General features: G+C 45.9%; 1 protein-coding gene across 1 annotated transcript in view; it reads left to right on the forward strand.

The window, feature by feature from the left end:
* SYT10 (synaptotagmin 10) overlaps positions 1 to 19,649 on the forward strand; it is a 46,312-nt gene that overhangs the window by 15,275 nt on the left and 11,388 nt on the right. The window contains exons 2-4 of the mRNA XM_072145035.1: positions 2,640 to 2,997; positions 7,283 to 7,847; positions 18,463 to 18,583. Of these exons, the coding sequence (XP_072001136.1) occupies positions 2,640 to 2,997; positions 7,283 to 7,847; positions 18,463 to 18,583 (1,044 nt within the window). The remainder of the gene's footprint in view (positions 1 to 2,639; positions 2,998 to 7,282; positions 7,848 to 18,462; positions 18,584 to 19,649) is intronic.

Genomic DNA, 19,649 nt, shown 5'->3' on the forward strand with positions numbered 1-19,649 from the left:
GCGCCTCCACGTGGACCCGCGGTACCGGGATGGTAGCCGGGATAGGGACGAGGAACCGCCCGGGTGGGATTTGGTACTGCGTCACCGTTTGGTAGCATGTCCTGGTGACGAAGGCCCGAGTCAATCCTCGGTGCAGCCGATGTCCAGCGGAGGGTCTTCGGACAGGCTGCGCAGAGACCACCACCATAGTCTCTAAGACCTCATAAAACTCCGGACGCTCCACAGGAGGGAAAGGCGGAGGACCCCACATGGCGTTGTCCTCGCTGTCCAAAGTCCACTCCAGTTCTGGCGCTTCTCTGAGGCAGGGCAGGAAGTCCGCCTCGAGCCAGTGGGAGGAGTCCAAGTCCTTCCCGCCAAGAGCTGTGGCGGGCTCTAATTTTTCCTGCGCCACAGGAGGCGGGGTTCGCGCCCTTCGCGCGTGGGTGGAGCTTGATGCGTCATCTGGGTTTCCCGCCAGTGAGGGTTTTGGCGGGCTTGAATTATTTGCTGCGCCACAGTTTCTGAGGTAAAAATCTTCAGGCGCGGCAGCGCCGGATGTAGCAGAGCTGGTACAGTTCTTGCCAGGATTAACCTCCGGAGTGCGGGAGCGGCGCTCGACAGCACGTGGCAGCAGTATAACACAGTTCATTCCAGAAACACACCAGTCCTTGGGCCTAAACCCGGATGTCAGCAGGGTTAGGCAGCACAGTCTTTTTAATAAAGGAAAGTCTTTAATGCCGTAATAAGGCACAGAAGTCTGAATCCTGTTCGTGACGCCACTTGCAACATCCCCCACCGGGGCCTAGCCCTTGAGGTGGGGCCTGGAGACAGCCGGGGCCCGCGGTACCGGAGTGGCTGGCGGTTGCGGCCTAAGCACGCTATTGTCACGGTGCTTGGTACGGGGGAACCGGAGGGCTGTCCTACAGCCTGGCAGGTCTCCAGCAGGGTGGTGTTGGCAAGAAATGATGAGGGAGCGGCTGCTATAGCGGATCTCCCTGGGGCAACCCCTTAATGTCCCGAGTGTGAGTCTCTGGGTGATGGACAGGGTGCCGGTGATGAGGGTAGTTGTAGTAGCAGGGACCAGACGGAGACAGAGGTTGAAGAAAACAACTTACAGTTCGTTTATTGCAACCGGCAGGAACTGCAGAAAACGTGTCTTTAACAGGTGGAGTACTGGAGAGGTATTTGGAGGGAGCCACAGGATGTATTTCACCAGCCTGGATGTAAGAGCAGGCTGGGAGACAGCTGTGTCCTTAGAGGAGGCTTCAGCTCGGTCCTGGATCTCTTCAGGTATCACCCTTGAAGGTAGGATGATACCCCTTTTCCTCACTACACTAGCTCTAGTCTAATCTTCCACTTCAGGCAGGGGCTAGGCTCTTCCTGCACTGGTCTGGTGTGCTAGAGTCTCTGAGCTGCTGCTCAGCTAACTACTCTCTGCTTACGTCCTGCAGACCCAGAGGGCCTGACTAGGACCGGTCTATTCTCCCTTCTGGGAGAGACTGCTCTCTTCTCTCTCTTGGGAGAGACTTCTCTAGAACATTCCAGGCTAGGGGGTTTTATTACCTCCCTTTGGTCAGGTGGTGGCTGCTCCTCCAATTACCTCTCAGTGCACAGAGACAGGATGCAACACATATCATTGGATAATAGAAATTACATCACATATTAACATCTGCCTTGCCAGGCAGGATTAACCACTGCAATTTCCCCTTTGATCCTATAAGGACCATGTAGTGCAATGTGGTGTTACCTACAGGTGGGACGTATTCGCAAGCACTACCTCGCCATTGCATCGGCGAGGGTGTTGCATATTCTTGTACATAGGGGCAGTATTATAGTAGTTATATTCCTGTACATAGGGGGCAGTATTATAGTAGTTATATTCCTGTACATAGGAGGCAGTATTATAGTAGTTATATTCTTGTACATAGGGGGCAGTATTATAGTAGTTATATTCTTGTACATAGGGGACAGTATTTTAGTAGTTATATTCCTGTACATAGGGGGCAGTATTATAGTAGTTATATTCCTGTACATAGGGGGCAGTATTATAGTAGTTATATTCCTGTACATAGGAGGCAGTATTATAGTAGTTATATTCCTGTACATAGGGGGCAGTATTATAGTAGTTATATTCTTGTACATAGGGGCAGTATTATAGTAGTTATATTCTTGTACATAGGGGGCAGTATTATAGTAGTTATATTCTTGTACATAGGGGACAGTATTTTAGTATGTAGTATTTGCTCCCTCTTGCTGTGGTGTTTTGTATTCCCGGTATTCTGACATTCCCAGTGTTTTGATCTTTCCATCTTTTTATAGTTTAGTATCCTGTGCTGCTCTTTTACTTCTACAGATAATTAGTTTTGGACGTGATGGATTATAAAATGTCATATTTTACATTCTCCTATCTCAGTGTTTTTGGTTGAGGTCATTACTCGCTTCTTTTATTAACCCTTGTAGAGGTTGTTGTGAATTGGAAAAGCATGGCTGCTTTTATTACCATAACAGCGCCTCTCCTGTGCTTGGGTTGTACCTGGTATTGCATGTCATTAGAGTAAGTGGAGCTGTACTATACAGGACCAGACACAACTTATGTATTCGGATGGTAATGCAGGATATTTTTCTAATCCAATCTCTTATCTCTCCCACCTCCTACACAGACATATCGGTCAGTCTCCTCGCGGTGGTGGTCAGCTTCTGCGGATTGGCGCTGCTGGTGGTCTCACTCTTTGTCTTCTGGAAACTTTGCTGGCCATGTTGGAGGAGTAAACCCGTCACTTCTGCCACCAATGGCGTCCCCCCGTGCATTCCCAGCGCCCCTCCTGAAGTGACGGAGACTGAGGAGAAGAAGGAAATCAAGCAGAACGGGAAACAGTCGGTGAGGATGCAGGAGGCCGCCATGAAGATCAGCCACACGTCCCCGGACATCCCGGCCGAGGTGCAGAACGCCCTGAAGGAGCATCTGATGAAGCACGCACGGATGCAGCGCCAGATCACCGAGCCCACCTCATCCTCACGGTAAGTTTTGCCCACGTTGTCCTCATGGCAACTTTTCCTGTCAGGCACATTAGTCAGTCATTAGTCCAGGAAACATGGCAGCCATATTGGAAGTCTTCTATACTGAAGAGGGAACCCCGTGGGGACTTCTCCTTCTTAATCTAATCCATTCCCCATTTTGAGTCGAGTAGCCCCCCCTCCTTCCTGATATTTACCTCAGAATGTCCGCCTGGCTATCTCCTGCTCATCTTTTCCGCGTTTTGAGTCTCGTAGTCCCTTTCCTTTTCAATATTTACTTCAAAGTTACCACGTGGGGTATCTCCTTCTCGTCTCTTCCCCGTTTTTGAGTCTCGTAGTCGCCCTCCTTCCTGATATTTACCTCAGAATGTCCACCTGGGCTATCTCCTGCTAATCTTTTCCCCGTCTTGAGTCTCGTAGTCCCTTTCCTTTTCAATATTTACTTCAAAGTTACCACGTGGGGTATCTCCTCCTCTTCTCTTCCCCCGTTTTGAGTCTCCTCGTCGCCCTCCTTCTTGATATTTACCTCAGAGTTACCGCGTGGAGCCGCAGACGTGCCGCGGCAGCTGCTCTCTATAATTAGGACATCATGTATCTGTCCTTCCACATCTTCTAATTGGGAAGAACGGGTCAGGAAAGGCGCAGAATCGCACGCCAAGCGCAATACCCCCGTTGTTGTCGGCACAGAAACAGGGAAATTTCCCACAAGGGTAGCCACTGATGACTCACCGGGTGTACACCGTGTCTGGATATTTATAGTCTACGCGTTCGGAAGCGGGGGATTGGCCATACGGTATTTCCTTAACTTCTGCCCGTGTCATATTGTGGTGATCATGTGACTGTGGACTGGTCATGTGACACCAGCGCTATAGCGGACAGTCCCGATCCTGTGTTCTTCTCCTCTAAAGGGTGGGATGTGTATAAACTCCAGCCGGAAATGGTTGTTTTATAGGAAACCTACCATCCCATATTTACAAGTTAAAGTAGATCGGATGGTAGGTTGCCACCTACATTCTAAACCCTAATCTACCTTTAGCTAATATTATATTATTATCCTCCCTAAACTACAGCTTTTCTAACTAATATACTAATTTCTGAAAAAGTTACTGTAGCAACCAATCACAGCTCTGCTTTCATTTCTTATAGTGCTTTTGACCACTGAGAGCTGTAATATGATTGGTTCGTATTGACAATGAGTCCGCCTCGTCCCATGAAGCTGAGGCATCCATTTTGTTTTTTCCTGAAAAGGCAGATTTTGTCAAATTTTTAAGTCCCGCCTCTCGGACTTCCCAGTTTGAGGCCTGGTGTCTCTTTCAAACATATGACAAATAGCTAAAAGAAGCCATAGGCCTAAACAGTGTTGTCACAGGCCGTCCCCTTTTCTGACTGGTTGTTGAAAGTGCATGTTAATGGAGTTCCCCTTTAAGCTCCGAGAGCCGGCCTCTTACACCATGGTGCTGGGTTCAGAGAGCGCCGTCTATGTATTTGTTGCTTTGTATAATTAATTTTTTCGGAACAATGAAAACATATAATTTTCTGCCGTATTAGTCATTTTTAAGTGTCTGTGATTTCCGCAACTCGATAGATGGGCGGCGGCTTCCCGCGACTGTTATGTCCATACAGCAGGGGATTCTGGGAGGTAATCAATTAATTGACCCAACTCGAGAGGTCATATGCCGCTATCGGGGGTCTGGGGATTGTTAGATGGAAACAGTCAGAAGGTTTGAGCGTGTAGACTGCGGACTGTGTTATGTAATAGCCTTGGATTGGTTGGATCGTGTTTACAAGTGCTCTGGGGTCATGTCCTCACACTGCTGTTCACTCAGCTCTGTGTTTTCCAAAATGCACATCCACAGCTTCTCCCCTTTACTTTGAATTAAAGCTTTGAAATGCTTGGGGGTTGAATACTATTGCATTCACCAAGAGGAAAGGGGGAGGGCTGTGGAGCAGTTTAATACAGAGAGAAAAGCGCACAGCAGTGTGAGGATAAATCCCCAATGCTACAATCTTGGAATATAAAACCATATTTCACAGTTCTGTCGCTGCTAACAGCATACACAAAAGTCTGATTACACATCTCTCCAGGTACAATAACTAAAATTGTCTGCAGAGACCACAGAGCACAGCAGTGTGAGGACATGTTCCCCTTGCTGTCCTGAAATATAAATCAATATTTCACAGTCCTGCTGCTACTAACAACATAGTGAAATGTATGATTACACACCTTTACAGGGACAATATCCAAGTCTGCAGAGAGATTATAGCACAGCAGTGTGAAGACAGGTCCCCAATACTACAATCCTGGAATAGAAATACATATATCACAGTCCTGCTGCTACTAACAGCAAACACAGGTATGATTACAGATCTCTCCAGGGACAATACCTGACACTAGCTGCAGCAGAGAGCACAGAGCACAGCAGTGTGAGGTCTGATTACACATCTCTCCAGGGACAATACATAACACTGGCTGCAGAGAGCACAGAGCACAGCAGTGTGAGGTGTGATTACACATCTCTCCAGGGACAATACATAACACTGGCTGCAGAGAGCACAGAGCACAGCAGTGTGAGGTCTGATTACACATCTCTCCAGGGACAATACATAACACTGGCTGCAGAGAGCACAGAGCACAGCAGTGTGAGGTGTGATTACACATCTCTCCAGGGACAATACATAACACTGGCTGCAGAGAGCACAGAGCACAGCAGTGTGAGGTCTGATTACACATCTCTCCAGGGACAATACATAACACTGGCTGCAGAGAGCACAGAGCACAGCAGTGTGAGGTCTGATTACACATCTCTCCAGGGACATTACATAACACTGGCTGCAGAGAGCACAGAGCACAGCAGTGTGAGGTCTGATTACACATCTCTCCAGGGACAATACACAACACTGGCTGCAGAGAGCACAGAGCACAGCAGTGTGAGGTATTATTACACATCTCTCCATGGACAATGGATAACACTGGCTACAGGGAGCACAGAGCAAAGCAGTGTGAGGTCTGATTACACATCTCTCCAGGGACAATACATAACACTGGCTACACAGAGCACAGAGCGCAGCAGTGTGAGGTCTGATTACACATCTCTCCAGGGACAATCCATAACACTGGCTGCAGGGAGCACAGAGCACAGCAGTGTGAGGTCTGATTACACATCTCTCCAGGGACAGTACATAACACTGGCTGCAGAGAGCACAGAGCACAGCAGTGTGAGGTCTGATTACACATCTCTCCAGGGACAATACATAACACTGGCTGCAGAGAGCACAGAGCACAGCAGTGTGAGGTCTGATTACACATCTCTCCAGGGACAATATACATTGCACAGGCTGCAGAGAGCACAGAGCACAGCAGTGTGAGGTCTGATTACACATCTCTCCAGGGACAGTTAGATCATAAAACGAGCAGCAAAACAGCAAAAGTGAGAGGCGGGAGCTATGGGGGGGTAGGGAAAAAAATAATAGTCATAATATTCTCGTTGATCTGTGGGGGGAGGGGCAGTACACGGTTGCGATCACACGGGGTAACGGGAGACGGCTGACAGACATGAAATGTTTATGAAAACTAATTACACGGAACGCGGAAGGTTCAGACAACCTGAGCACAATGGCGGGAGGTGATTTACCGTCTGTGCCAGCAATCTCTTTATGCTAATTTGTCAGACAATAGAACAAGATGAATTGAACGTGGAAGGATCTACTGATGTAAATTAGGGGGTAAGTGGGGGCGCGGAGAGGAGGATCGGCTCCTATGTTCGGTTCCTGCAGGTATAACAGATGGGTTATTCAGTGAGGCTCTGAGCTCTGGGTTCAGTGGAGGTAACTGGGATAGGTAGGCAGGGGTGTACACGGGTAAGTTAGCAGGTCCCTTCTACTATCCCGAAAATCGAGACCACGATTGCCATTTGAAACAATCTAAGGGTTCCCGGAGGTCCCAGCCTCACCAACGCAACGCTTTTATCAAGAACCATGCCAGGAAAACCCCTTTAATGCTTGGACTAACATGGTATACAGTTAGCTCCCCCTAGTGGTAGCCCCTGGCAGGCAGAATTATGTCTCTGGAGGAACGGAGAATTGTGATCTTCAAAGTTACATAGGAGGATCAAGGTTCTCAAGATTATTTTTAGGAAAGGACTGTACCCAGCCAAGAGGGAGACCACTTGCAGATGACGTGTCGAAGAACAAGGACCCCGATGGAGAAAAGTAGCTTTGACTTTGATTTTTGATTTTTTTTCGAATTTTTCTTATAAATTATTTGAATTTTTTGGCATTTTGATTGCAGGCACAATTCCTTCAGGAGGCATCTACCAAGACAGATGCAAGTGTCCAGCGTAGACTTCAGCATGGGCATAGAGCCTCTACAGAGGGGCGAGACCACCACCAGCATTGGCAGGATCAAACCCGAGTTGTACAAACAGAAATCCGTGGACTCGGAAGACAACAAGAAGGAAGACGTCAAGACGTGCGGGAAGCTCCACTTCGGCCTTCTGTACGACTACGAGAACGAGCTGCTCGTCGTCAAGATCTTGAAGGCCCTGGAGCTGCCGGCTAAGGACTTGTGTGGTACCTCCGATCCCTACGTCAAGATCTATCTCCTCCCAGACAGGAAGAAGAAGTTCCAGACGAGGGTTCACAGGAAGACTCTTAACCCGGTCTTTGATGAGGCCTTCCAGTTCCCGGTGGCTTACGACCAGCTCAGCAATAGGAAACTACATTTTAGTGTCTACGACTTTGACCGCTTCTCCAGACATGACATGATCGGAGAGGTCATCCTGGATAACTTGTTTGAGGTATCGGATCTGTCCAGAGAGGCCACGGTGTGGAAGGACATCTACTGCGCCACAACGGTAAGTGCCGGTATACTCACATGTGACTCCATGTTTGTGGTAATCTTAGATGTTCTTCAAGATGAAGATCGTTGAAGGTTACCCAGAAGTTTTAGAACCAAACATTAGTGCCAGATCTGATCAGCCAAGTGCGGGGTGCCCAGAGCAGAAGATAATTTTAAGGTAATGGGGTGCGAGGAACTTGTCTGCCCGCCTCCGCCACCTTGTTTTGGTCATCATGAAGGGTTTAAACACCTCAAACCAATCAAATCTTAAATAATAAAAAAGGGGTTTACCAGGAATTCCTAACCTGCTGGAGTCTGGGGTGGCAAAAAATAAGTGTACTTGCCCTACTCCAGGTCCGTTTTTTGGGGCATTACAGCTCGACTTAGGGGTGAAGGACCCACTTTGGTCAATCGATGGTCTTCTCGTACCTTGGGAAATCACTTGAGTCATAAGAAGATGTGATTTTGCATTCTCCAACAAGGCCACTGATTGGCTAAAGCAGGTACCTTGATCCCCCCCATCCAGGCTGGAGGTCCTAAAGACCCAGAGCATGGTAAGTATTGGAGATGGGACCATGTCCAACTAGCATAGCTTCCTCCTCCTCTCACTAGGAGCTCTCTCCACAAGCTCGCTGGATGAAATCAATCTCTAACATCTAGTAGTTTGCCCCCCCACCTCACGTCTGTTGTGTTCATGTTTCATTGCCTCCTCTTATTCCGACTACTCCCTGACCTCCTGTAAGATTTCTCCTCGTTCCTGGAGATGACATGTAATTCCTCCCAGCGTTCTACAGATTATTTGTGTTTTATGTTTCTCGCTCCCCTGTGGATCGTGGAAATACAATATTGCATTAAATCGGCTTAAAAGAACTGCGGTGGTCGGAGATTTGTCTTCTATATTTCCTGGACTTTATAGGAACGAGCTGACGGCACAAGTCCGGGGGTGGTTACCATGACTTGCCTTAGAACCTGTAAAGAGAGGTTATGTGTGGTCATTGTTTCTATGGATATCTGTTGGGAAGGACCTTCTAGAAGCCCCATGGATGACCCAAGTTCTACGTCAGAATATAGGACCTTTCTTGGCCAAAGTGGCCAAACCCAACTGCTTGAGTCAACTTCTTCGTGCCAAATTTTCACTGCGTTGAGCTATATCTGCATCTCGTAAATCTAGGTGGCCATAGCAGGACCATAGATAGAACTTCTACGAGGTTGGTCGCCTTCATTTCTGAATATTCAATCTTATCGTCAGAGAAAAATTTGGGCCAAAAGGTAGACTTATGGCTTCCAGCAGATGAGATGTCATAGCTGCGGACCTCTTGATTCAGTTTCGATCAGGGTGCTCGTTTCTTACGATTTGGGCAGCGTCTCTATATTGTAGGTGAGAAATATGACTAATATCCTTTGGGGTGGGGCTAAATTATCAATGGGTGTGGCTTATCTAATCGAAGGTGGGAGTTTCGGTCATCTTCTAGAAGGATATGAGTAAAGTCTCCTGCCCTGGACTCTGTGAAGAATATCAGTGGCTCTGGCCCTTTAATATGACGTCTCTATCTGCGTTGTGTGACTTCTACTCATTAGTGGAGATGGATAGGACTCGTTTTTTTTTTGCCCCCCCCCCCCCTGGAGATATAACGACCCGTCACTGACACCTTTCTAATTGCACATCACAACACGAGTCGCTGACAACTGGAGACAATGAGCGGCAATTCTTAGCTGATAAATTATTAATTACTGTAATAATCCCAGTAGACAGGTGCGGGCTGTCACCGGGGTCCCGTAATAAGACCACCGCTTATAGACAACACAAAGGGAAATATATAATGCCTGACGTAGCCTGCGGCTCCATGACACCTTCATAACCACAGTGGTGAAGTTATACGTGCTCCATGGCATGTGGACAATGTCTGTGCCCTCCCCCTACATCATTACACTGCTCCTCAGAGGCCTCAGATATGTATGCTATGAAAGCTAATTAAAGGGGTTGTCTGATATATTACCTCTTTAAACACACAATTGGTCTATAATGGCCTGATGGGGGAAGGGGTTTCCCACATTGTAATGTCTTACTCCATCAAGAAGCTCAATATTAATAGAAGGCGCCAGATTGAATAACAGTGGTGGCAAATCTGAATAATAATGGCAAAATCTGATTAATAGTTATGGAAAATCTGATTAATAGCAGAGGGAAATCTGATTAATAGTTATGGAAAATCTGATTAATAGTTATGGAAAATCTGATTAATAGCAGGGTGGGAAATCTGATTAATCGTGGAGACAAACGTCAACAAATGACACTATGATAATCAAAAAACAGTCCTAAGTACCAAAGTAGAAGTTCTGAACCAGATGTAGAACTCCATTCTGGCTTTTGAGGCCACCTTCCTGGTAAAATATGTCCAACCAGGCACTGTAGGTCAGTGCTCAGTTTCCATTAGTCTATCTGACGAGGTAGTGCTGAGTTTGGTGAACTTCAGTATTCAAAAACTTCTCCTGCCCTCCTCCATTTCATAACTTATAGTATCATTGAAAGCCTGGACACAAAAGATGTCTCCGGTATCGGTTCATGTGGAACCCAAGAGTTCATGAGATTAGATATCACCATTTGTAGACTTAGGAGCCTCGAAGCCTACAGTTGTCCACCACCTCTATGACACTTTTCTCCTGAAGAAGGTTTTTGCTGGATCCACAGGGACAACACCATGAGGAGATGAGGCTTAGGTCAATATTTTACGAGCCTCATCCATGACTTTGACATGAATTAGAAGTTTGGTTGGAGCTTCGAAGAAATCCACCTGATTGAGACACTCTTGTTGGTAGAGCGGATTTAAGAGCTGAGGAAGGCGAGGAAGCATAAGTTCTTGTGTCTTCTGGCTACTCATTGTCACAGGTGTCCCCGCAATCCCTGTCACGGATCTCGGGCACACCTGCGTTCCTCTCTGTGGTGGCGACTCTGCCCCCATCCCCGGACTTGCCTATCCTGGCCCCTAGTCTCCGACGTGCCGGCTGCAGTCTCCTGCCTTCCAGGCCTCGCGCTCCCGCTCCTAGGGCGCGCGCGCACTGACTCCTCAGAACTTAAAAGGCCAGCGTCCTCTCCATTGGCGCTGGTCACTTCTGGGTTTCCTATATAACCCGGTAGTCTCCTTCACCCCCTGCCGGATCTTCAAGTCTTCCCAACTGAAGTGAAAGCCTCCTGTGTGTATCCCGAGGTCCCGTTCCTGTGGTCCGTGTCCGGTGGTCCGTATGCTGTGGTCCATGTCCTGTTGCCCGTTCCCGTAGGACTGTGCTCCTTCTGTGCCGTCCAGGGTTCCAGCCCAGAGGTGACCTCCTGCCATCCTGTGCTTCTGCCGTGCCTTCCAAGGTCCCAGCCCAGCGGTGTCTTCACTCCGTACCAGCGTTACCAGTGCTCCTCTGCGTTCCTGCTGTCATCTCAGGTTGTGATCTCAGGCTGTTTCCTGCATTTATTACCTTGGCTGCCGTCAGAGAGTCTCTTTGGGAAGAGTCAGTGGACCCTCTGGACCACCGCGGGGGATGGTTTGGGACCCGCGGTGGTCCAGAGGGTCCACTGACTCTTCCCAAAGAGACTCTCAGACGGTACGCCCCTCACGAACCGTGACACTCATCTTCTCATGAATGATAGGCGTGGCTGGATGAGGGAATTAGCATAATTTAAGGCTGAAATTTTTGATAGATTTTGGCTATATGCGTAGTTCAGATTCGGTCCACCGCAGGGAGGGAGAAATTCCGTGAGGGAATCCTGTGATTTCCATACAAATGTGCGATGATTGAATCAGAACGAGACCATATGTTTCCGCGGAGCCGCTTTCCCTCAATGTTTGCTGATAAAGTTTGCCCAGACTTCTCTATTTCTGAGCTGATTAGGAAATTATGAATGTTCCAGCAGGTGTGGAGTCGGCAGCTGTCACCCAATCTTGTGTGCTTTGCTGTTTTTTACGTGATCGGTAAATGTTATGAGAAATATCTTGAGCTTTTGGACCTCTGCCATTTCTCAAAGTCCAAAATCTCATTCACTAAAATCGGTAATCCCCTAGATTTTGGAATCGGAAAGGAACCCTAGAGGTTATAACCCTAACAACGGAACCCACCTTTCAACCATAAGCATCCCTTCCCTCTTATACCTCTTAAGAAGGACCCCTAGGGGCCTTTCTACCCTAGGGTCCCCCTTGGGACCTATTCTACGTTCACATTAGATATACGTATGAATGGAACCCCAGTGGATCGAATTAAAGGGGCAATTCCATCTTAAAAAAATGGGTTTTTCTTGTTACTAATATGTATCAGAAATGGAAAATAAGGCAGGTTCATAAATAGTTTCAGTGAAAAATCACCTTCCGTTTTGTGTATACAGCTCCTAACGTCCTATGTCTCCATGGCAGACTACAAGCTGTGTACCGTCTATTCCTATAGTCGCACTCATTTCCATCTGACCACGGCATGTTTATCAGGAAGAAGCTGAGGACAGCGATTGTGTCTGGATGATCTGACTACGGATGCTTTGTAGTCTGTTACCATGGAGAAAAAAAGCTCTAAAACCGATTTTTAATCCTTCAAGTGAGATGGAACAAGACAAATAGAAGTGTTTAATTTAGATCTGTAGGTCACCTATTAAAGTTACACAGAAACAGAACACCCCACAAAGTTCCGGTCAGGGGACCCCAGAATAAGTGACTTCTGCCGGTTCACGCCGTACAAGTGATGTTTTTCAAACTGGCCTTGGATGATGATTGATAGAGTCCATCTCTTCTTCTGTAGGTAACCTATAAAACCTATACAGGAACATAGATCACCCCTCAAAGTGCCGGACAGGGGAGACCAGAATAAGTTGGTTCCGCCAGTGATGTTTCTTAGACCACCATTCCAGACATGACTCTATATTGGTGAGGACACTTCTGCCCACCCTTCTCCTTACTGGTGCTTCTTCGAGGGACACCTCATAGGGTCCAACTTTTTTAAAGTCACCTTTGAAACAAGCAAATCCAAGCCAAGATCTCGGTAGAGGAGTGCGATGCAACTACAACAAACCGATCTGTAGTCCGGCCTGGCTTCTTCTGGCCGCCCTTCTCTTCGAGGGCCATTAGAGGACACAACTTATCTCTTCTCTTTGAAGCCGATTCGCAGCCAAGTGCTCGGTTCTAGGGGATGGAGGAGATGACAAGCAGATCTGTAGTCAGGACTCTCATCTCCTTCCCTCCCCCCTTTCTCATGGATGACTCTTTGGGAACCGGCTTTGATTTCGGCTGAGCGCCTGGTTTGCTTCCGGGGGGACGCTCAGGACAATTACCGTTACAGTGTATCCAGCAGACTATCGACTATATGAGGCATCAAGAGAGCGATGAGTAAATATTACAGCGCACAGCCTGGAGACATCTAAAACCTCTAGTCATCCATCAACTCGACCAAAACACACGTGCCGCCCTCCGTGGACCAGCCGGCGTCTTCCATCTCCATCTGCCCGGGGGGTGGCATTACCACTATGATGTTTCATCTAAATAAAGCTTTGTTTCACTCATGCTAAACCTACATTTTCAGTTTTTCAATTTTCAGAACGATAATAATGCAGTTTTTTGGACTTTCTGGCACTAATGTGCTCCTCTTAGGCGGGAGATGAAAGCATTGGCCCCGCCCCTGAGGAGTAGACATGTATGAGATAGGGAGAGTCTGCCTGCAGGATAGGTGAATACAGATTGTGCTCCCTGTTATCAGCCGTTTCAGGCTGGACAGAGGCGGAGTGTATTGTTCTCCATTGTTCTGAATCTCCCCCCAATCCTAATGATCTCCTCCATCTGTCTGGTGCAGGTGTTATTGGCTGCACTATAATACCGCCACTATGAGGTACATAAAGCAGAGTAAGCAGAACCCATTAACCATCAGTCATTATGGCGGAAGTAATTATCCCCTCATTCACAGTAGAAGCAACAAAGTAACAGGTGCAAATATGGACCGTGCCAAGCGCCACGGTCCCAGGGGGGAGCGTTCAGAGAATGTCAGGATTGTTTGATTTCTTCTCGGAAAGTTCATCTTCAGGAAATGCAACATTGTGATCGCCAAAGATACAAGAGAAAAGCGTAATAGGTCATCTGACTTTTTTGTTCAGCCATAGAAATTAAATTATAAAGTTGGTAACCACCTCCCCCATAAATACTCAAAGTGAAAATATACAATCTATAATCTACAGCCTGAACATAAGGGGCAATCTACAAATGAGAGCTACCTACTATATTACAGTATTATAGTAGTTATATTCTTGTACATATGGGGCAGTATTATAGTAGTTATATTCTTGTACATAGGGGGCAGTATTATAGTAGTTATATACTTGTACATAGGGGGCAGTATTATAGTAGTTATATTCTTGTACATAGGGGGCAGTATTATAGTAGTTATATTCTTGTACATAGGGGGCAGTATTATAGTAGTTATATTCTTGTACATAGGGGGCAGTATTATAGTAGTTATATTCTTGTACATAGGGGGCAGTATTATAGTAGTTATATTCCTGTACATAGGAGGCAGTATTATAGTAGTTATATCCTGTACATAGGGGGCAGTATTATAGTAGTTATATTCTTGTACATAGGGGGCAGTATTATAGTAGTTATATTCTTGTACATAGGGGGCAGTATTATAGTAGTTATATTCTTGTACATAGGGGGCAGTATTATAGTAGTTATATTCTTGTACATAGGGGGCAGTATTATAGTAGTTATATTCCTGTACATAGGGGGCAGTATTATAGTAGTTATATTCCTATACATAGGGGGCAGTATTATAGTAGTTATATTCCTGTACATAGGGGGCAGTATTATAGTAGTTATATTCCTGTACATAGGGGGCAGTATTATAGTAGTTATATTCCTATACATAGGGGGCAGTATTATAGTAGTTATATTCCTGTACATAGGGGGCAGTATTATAGTAGTTATATTCCTGTACATAGGGGGCAGTATTATAGCAGTTATATTCCTGTACATAGGGGGCAGTATTATAGTAGTTATATTCCTGTACACATGGGGCAGTATTATAGTAGTTATATTCTTGTACATAGGGGGCAGTATTATAGTAGTTATATTCCTGTACATAGGGGGCAGTATTATAGTAGTTATATTCTTGTACATAGGGGCAGTGTTCTAGTAGTTATATACCTGTACATAGGGGGCATTATTATAGTAGTTATATTCCTGTACATAGGGGGGCAGTATTATAGTAGTTATATTCTTGTACATAGGGGCAGTGTTATAGTAGTTATATACCTGTACATAGGGGGCATTATTATAGTTGTTATATTCTTGTACATAGGGGGCAGTATTATAGTAGTTATATTCCTGTACATAGGGGGCAGTATTATAGTAGTTATATTCCTGTACATAGGGGGCAGTATTATAGTAGTTATATTCCTGTACATAGGGGGCAGTATTATAGTAGTTATATTCCTGTACATAGGGGGCAGTATTATAGTAGTTATATACCTGTACATAGGGGGCAGTATTATAGTAGTTATATTCCTGTACATAGGGGGCAGTATTATAGTAGTTATATTCCAGTACATAGGGGGCAGTATTATAGTAGTTATATTCCTGTACATAGGGGGCAGTATTATAGTAGTTATATTCCTGTACATAGGGGGCAGTATTATAGTAGTTATATCCTGTATATAGGGGGCAGTATTATAGTAGTTATATTCTTGTACATAGGGGGCAGTATTATAGTAGTTATATTCCTGTACATAGGGGGCAGTATTATAGTAGTTATATTCCTGTACATAGGGAGCAGTATTATAGTAGTTATATTCCTGTACATAGAGGGCAGTATTATAGTAGTTATATTCTTGTACATAGGGAGCAGTATTATAGTAGTTATATCCTGTATATAGGGGGCAGTATTATAGTAGTTATATTCTTGTACATAGGGGGCAGTATTATAGTAGTTATATTCCTGTACATAGGGGGCAGTATTATAGTAGTTATATTCCTGTACACATGGGGCAGTATTATAGTAGTTATATTCTTGTACATAGGGGGCAGTATTATAGTAGTTATATTCCTGTACATAGGGGGCAGTATTATAGTAGTTATATTCTTGTACATAGGGGCAGTATTATAGTAGTTATATTCTTGTACATAGGAGGCAGTATTATAGTAGTTATATTCTTGTACATAGGGGGCAGTATTATAGTAGTTATATTCTTGTACATAGGGGGCAGTATTATAGTAGTTATATTCCTGTACACAGGGGGCAGTATTATAGTAGTTATATTCTTGTACATAGGCGGCAGTATTATAGTAGTTATATCCTTGTACATAGGGGGCAGTATTATAGTAGTTATATTCCTGTACATAGGGGGCAGTATTATAGTAGTTATATTCCTGTACATAGGGGGCAGTATTATAGTAGTTATATTCCTGTACATAGGGGGCAGTATTATAGTAGTTATATTCTTGTACATAGGGGGCAGTATTATAGTAGTTATATTCCTGTACATAGGGGGCAGTATTATAGTAGTTATATTCCTGTACATAGGGGGCAGTATTATAGTAGTTATATTCCTGTACATAGGGGGCAGTATTATAGTAGTTATATTCTTGTACATAGGGGGCAGTATTATAGTAGTTATATTTCTGTACATAGGGGGCAGTATTATAGTAGTTATATTCCTGTACATAGGGGGCAGTATTATAGTAGTTATATTCTTGTACATAGGGGGCAGTATTATAGTAGTTATATTCCTGTACATAGGGGGCAGTATTATATATTAGATTCTTCCTGTGATACATTATAGATGAGTTCTGTATATTCTGGGGGCTGTCAGGGGATTGGCTGTAATTACCTCTGGAGGTGACTGATGGCTCTGGTGCTTGCGCTGTGACAGTAGACGTCTCTCTTGCCTCCCGCGGTCCTTGCGGTTTCCTTATTTAGCGCGGTTGCTGTATGTTGCGGGGTTATTAATTAGTGTTAGTCGCTGGAGGTGGATGACGGCTCTGACAGAAGACAATGACTTCCTGATTACTCTGCAATATCCCGCCGTCCCTAAAGACTCCTTTATGATCCCGCCAGAAGGCAGAACTATGAAGGGAGATGTGCAAATAGATCATTTTAAATTTACCTTTATTCCCCTTGGGGGTTGTGAGAAGTTAATGTCACAAGTGACGCTAGGACCCGAGCCTAAAAACATCTGCCATGGCCTCTATAGGAATTGGCTCTCGTCTTATATGAAGATAAGATTTTAAACAGCTCCACCCTTGTCCGTGTGGCTGTCTCTGGTATTACAGTTTCACTTTAATACTTCAATATCACAAACCGTTACAGACAATAGTGATACAGAGACCAATTTTCTACAGACTTTCTACCATTGGAGAGGAATCTGGAGACCCAAACTCATAAATCCAGGCTCTGTGGCTACCGTAACCTTCCTATATTTGTTTTCCTTGGCCTATTTCCTTCTAAAATTATGCTAATTTGCCTGATGGGCTCCGGGGGGTGTTATCAGAGCTGTTCTGTGCCCCTCTGTGCTGCAGTGTTACAGGCTGTTACAATGTTTCCCCCCTTCTATCTGCTCTGAAATCTCACACAGTGGGAGGGGGAAGTGTTCCTGCGCAGTGTAACAACCTGTGAAGCTACAGCACGGGAAGTCTCCGGTAATGCCCTGGTAAGGGAAGTGCCCTTCTAGCTTCTAAGTTGATTTTAGACGGAAGGAGACCACGGATAATAGAAGATACCACAGTCCCGGTGCCTGGATCTATGAGTCATGTCCCTGGTTTATCAGGATGGATTTTGACTATGAGGTGCAGTACCACACAGAGCCACTATACAGTCTATGGCGCTGTGCCTACAAACAACGGATCTTGGGGGTTTGGCCTCGACATGTTTTGCTGAGGTATCGGCATCCTCAGGGGATATGATGACATCACAGGTACAGGGGGCCAATTAGAATCGTGCTTGTTAAGAAGCCATCCAATCAAATTGTTGCGACTTTGGCCAATCAGATGGCTCACGAGCGAGCTTGCCCTTTTGTATCGTAGACTCGTGGAACCCAAGTCACTTAAGAGTTTGTCCGGAACGACCAGTTAGGTTCTACACCTCTGTCTATTCCTGCCGTAAAGTTTTTAAAAAATGTTTATTCTATTGTATAACATGTTTACGTATACGCATTACACCCAGATAATTCCCAGGTAGGTCCAGTACCCTTCTAGATTAAGATCTGCAGGGTCTCGGCCTCGACCACCAGAAATCACCATTTAATCAGAGTAGAATCACCTCCCCCCCCGGGGGGCGCTGTGCCGGGCGTTCCCCTGATTAGTGGATCGGCTGATTGCTCCCGTCACCTGATTGGAGGGTGAAGGAGCCGCTTTTATTTTTACCCTCATAACAGTGGGAATTCCATCAAATTGTCGGATTGTTTGGTTAATAAAAAAATGTACCGACTCCATGATGAGTCTTTATGATGAAGGTCGAGAAAAGACTTGTCCAATGTAGGAGGCCCAAACCCTAAATTTGTGACCCAGTACAGGACTGAGACGTAGAGGCCTCTGTCCTCCTTTTCTGGTTGTCTCGTTAGGGATGGATCTTCCATGAAGAAGCCTCAGGGTCTCCGACTCATGGACTGTTTGTTTCCTCAGGAAAGTGTGGACCTCGGGGAGATCATGTATTCTCTCTGCTACCTGCCCACCGCCGGTAGGATGACTCTTACCGTCATCAAGTGTCGCAACCTGAAGGCCATGGACATCACAGGATCCTCCGGTAGGTCGTCCCGATAATGTCTGTTATTCTGACACCGTGATAACAAGTCTTCTGCTCCACTCATCCTCTACTCACTATTCTTCTACTTCTCTTCTCTCTCCATTCTTAGCCTCTTCCTTCCTCGCTCTTTTCTCTCCTTCCATCTTTCTCTTCCTCTCATGATTAATTCCTTTGCATGAATTCATTGTTTTCTTTTTTTTCTTCTCCTTCCACATTCCCTTATTCCTGAGTCCCTGTTCCCTTTTGTTACTTTCCTTCCATTCTTCCCTCTTTTCCTCTACTCTTCAGCTCCAATTTTCCTTTTCTGTTTCTCCTATTTCACTCTTTCTCTTTTCTTTTCTCTTTCTCTATTCTCTTTCATTTAATCCGTTCATTCTCATTTTTTATTCAATAATTTTTCTTCTTCCATTTCCTCTTTCCCCCTTCTCCTCCGTTCTCTTCCTCTTTCCCCCTTCTCCTCCTTTCTCTTCCTCTTTCCCCCTTCTCGTCCGTTCTCTTCCTCTATCCCCCTTCTCCTCCGTTCTCTTCCTCTATCCCCCTTCTCCTCCGTTCTCTTCCTCTTTCCCCTTCTCCTCCGTTCTCTTCCTCTTTCCCCCTTCTCCTCCTTTCTCTTCCTCTTTCCCCCTTCTCGTCCGTTCTCTTCCTCTTTCCCCCTTCTCGTCCGTTCTCTTCCTCTTTCCCCCTTCTCCGCCGTTCTCTTCCTCTTTCCCCCTTCTCCTCCGTTCTCTTCCTCTTTCCCCCTTCTCGTCCGTTCTCTTCCTCTTTCCCCCTTCTCGTCCGTTCTCTTCCTCTTTCCCCCTTCTCGTCCGTTCTCTTCCTCTTTCCCCCTTCTCCGCCGTTCTCTTCCTCTTTCCCCCTTCTCCGCCGTTCTCTTCCTCTTTCCCCCTTCTCGGCCGTTCTCTTCCTCTTTCCCCCTTCTCGGCCGTTCTCTTCCTCTTTCCCCCTTCTCTTCCGTTCTCATCCTCTTTCCCCCTTCTCGTCCGTTCTCTTCTTCTTTCCCCCTTCTCGTCCGTTCTCTTCCTCTTTCCCCCTTCTCGGCCGTTCTCTTCCTCTTTCCCCCTTCTCG

The sequence above is a fragment of the Engystomops pustulosus genome, chromosome 4 (assembly GCF_040894005.1).
Source record: "Engystomops pustulosus chromosome 4, aEngPut4.maternal, whole genome shotgun sequence".
Classification (NCBI taxonomy): Eukaryota; Metazoa; Chordata; class Amphibia; order Anura; family Leptodactylidae; genus Engystomops; species Engystomops pustulosus.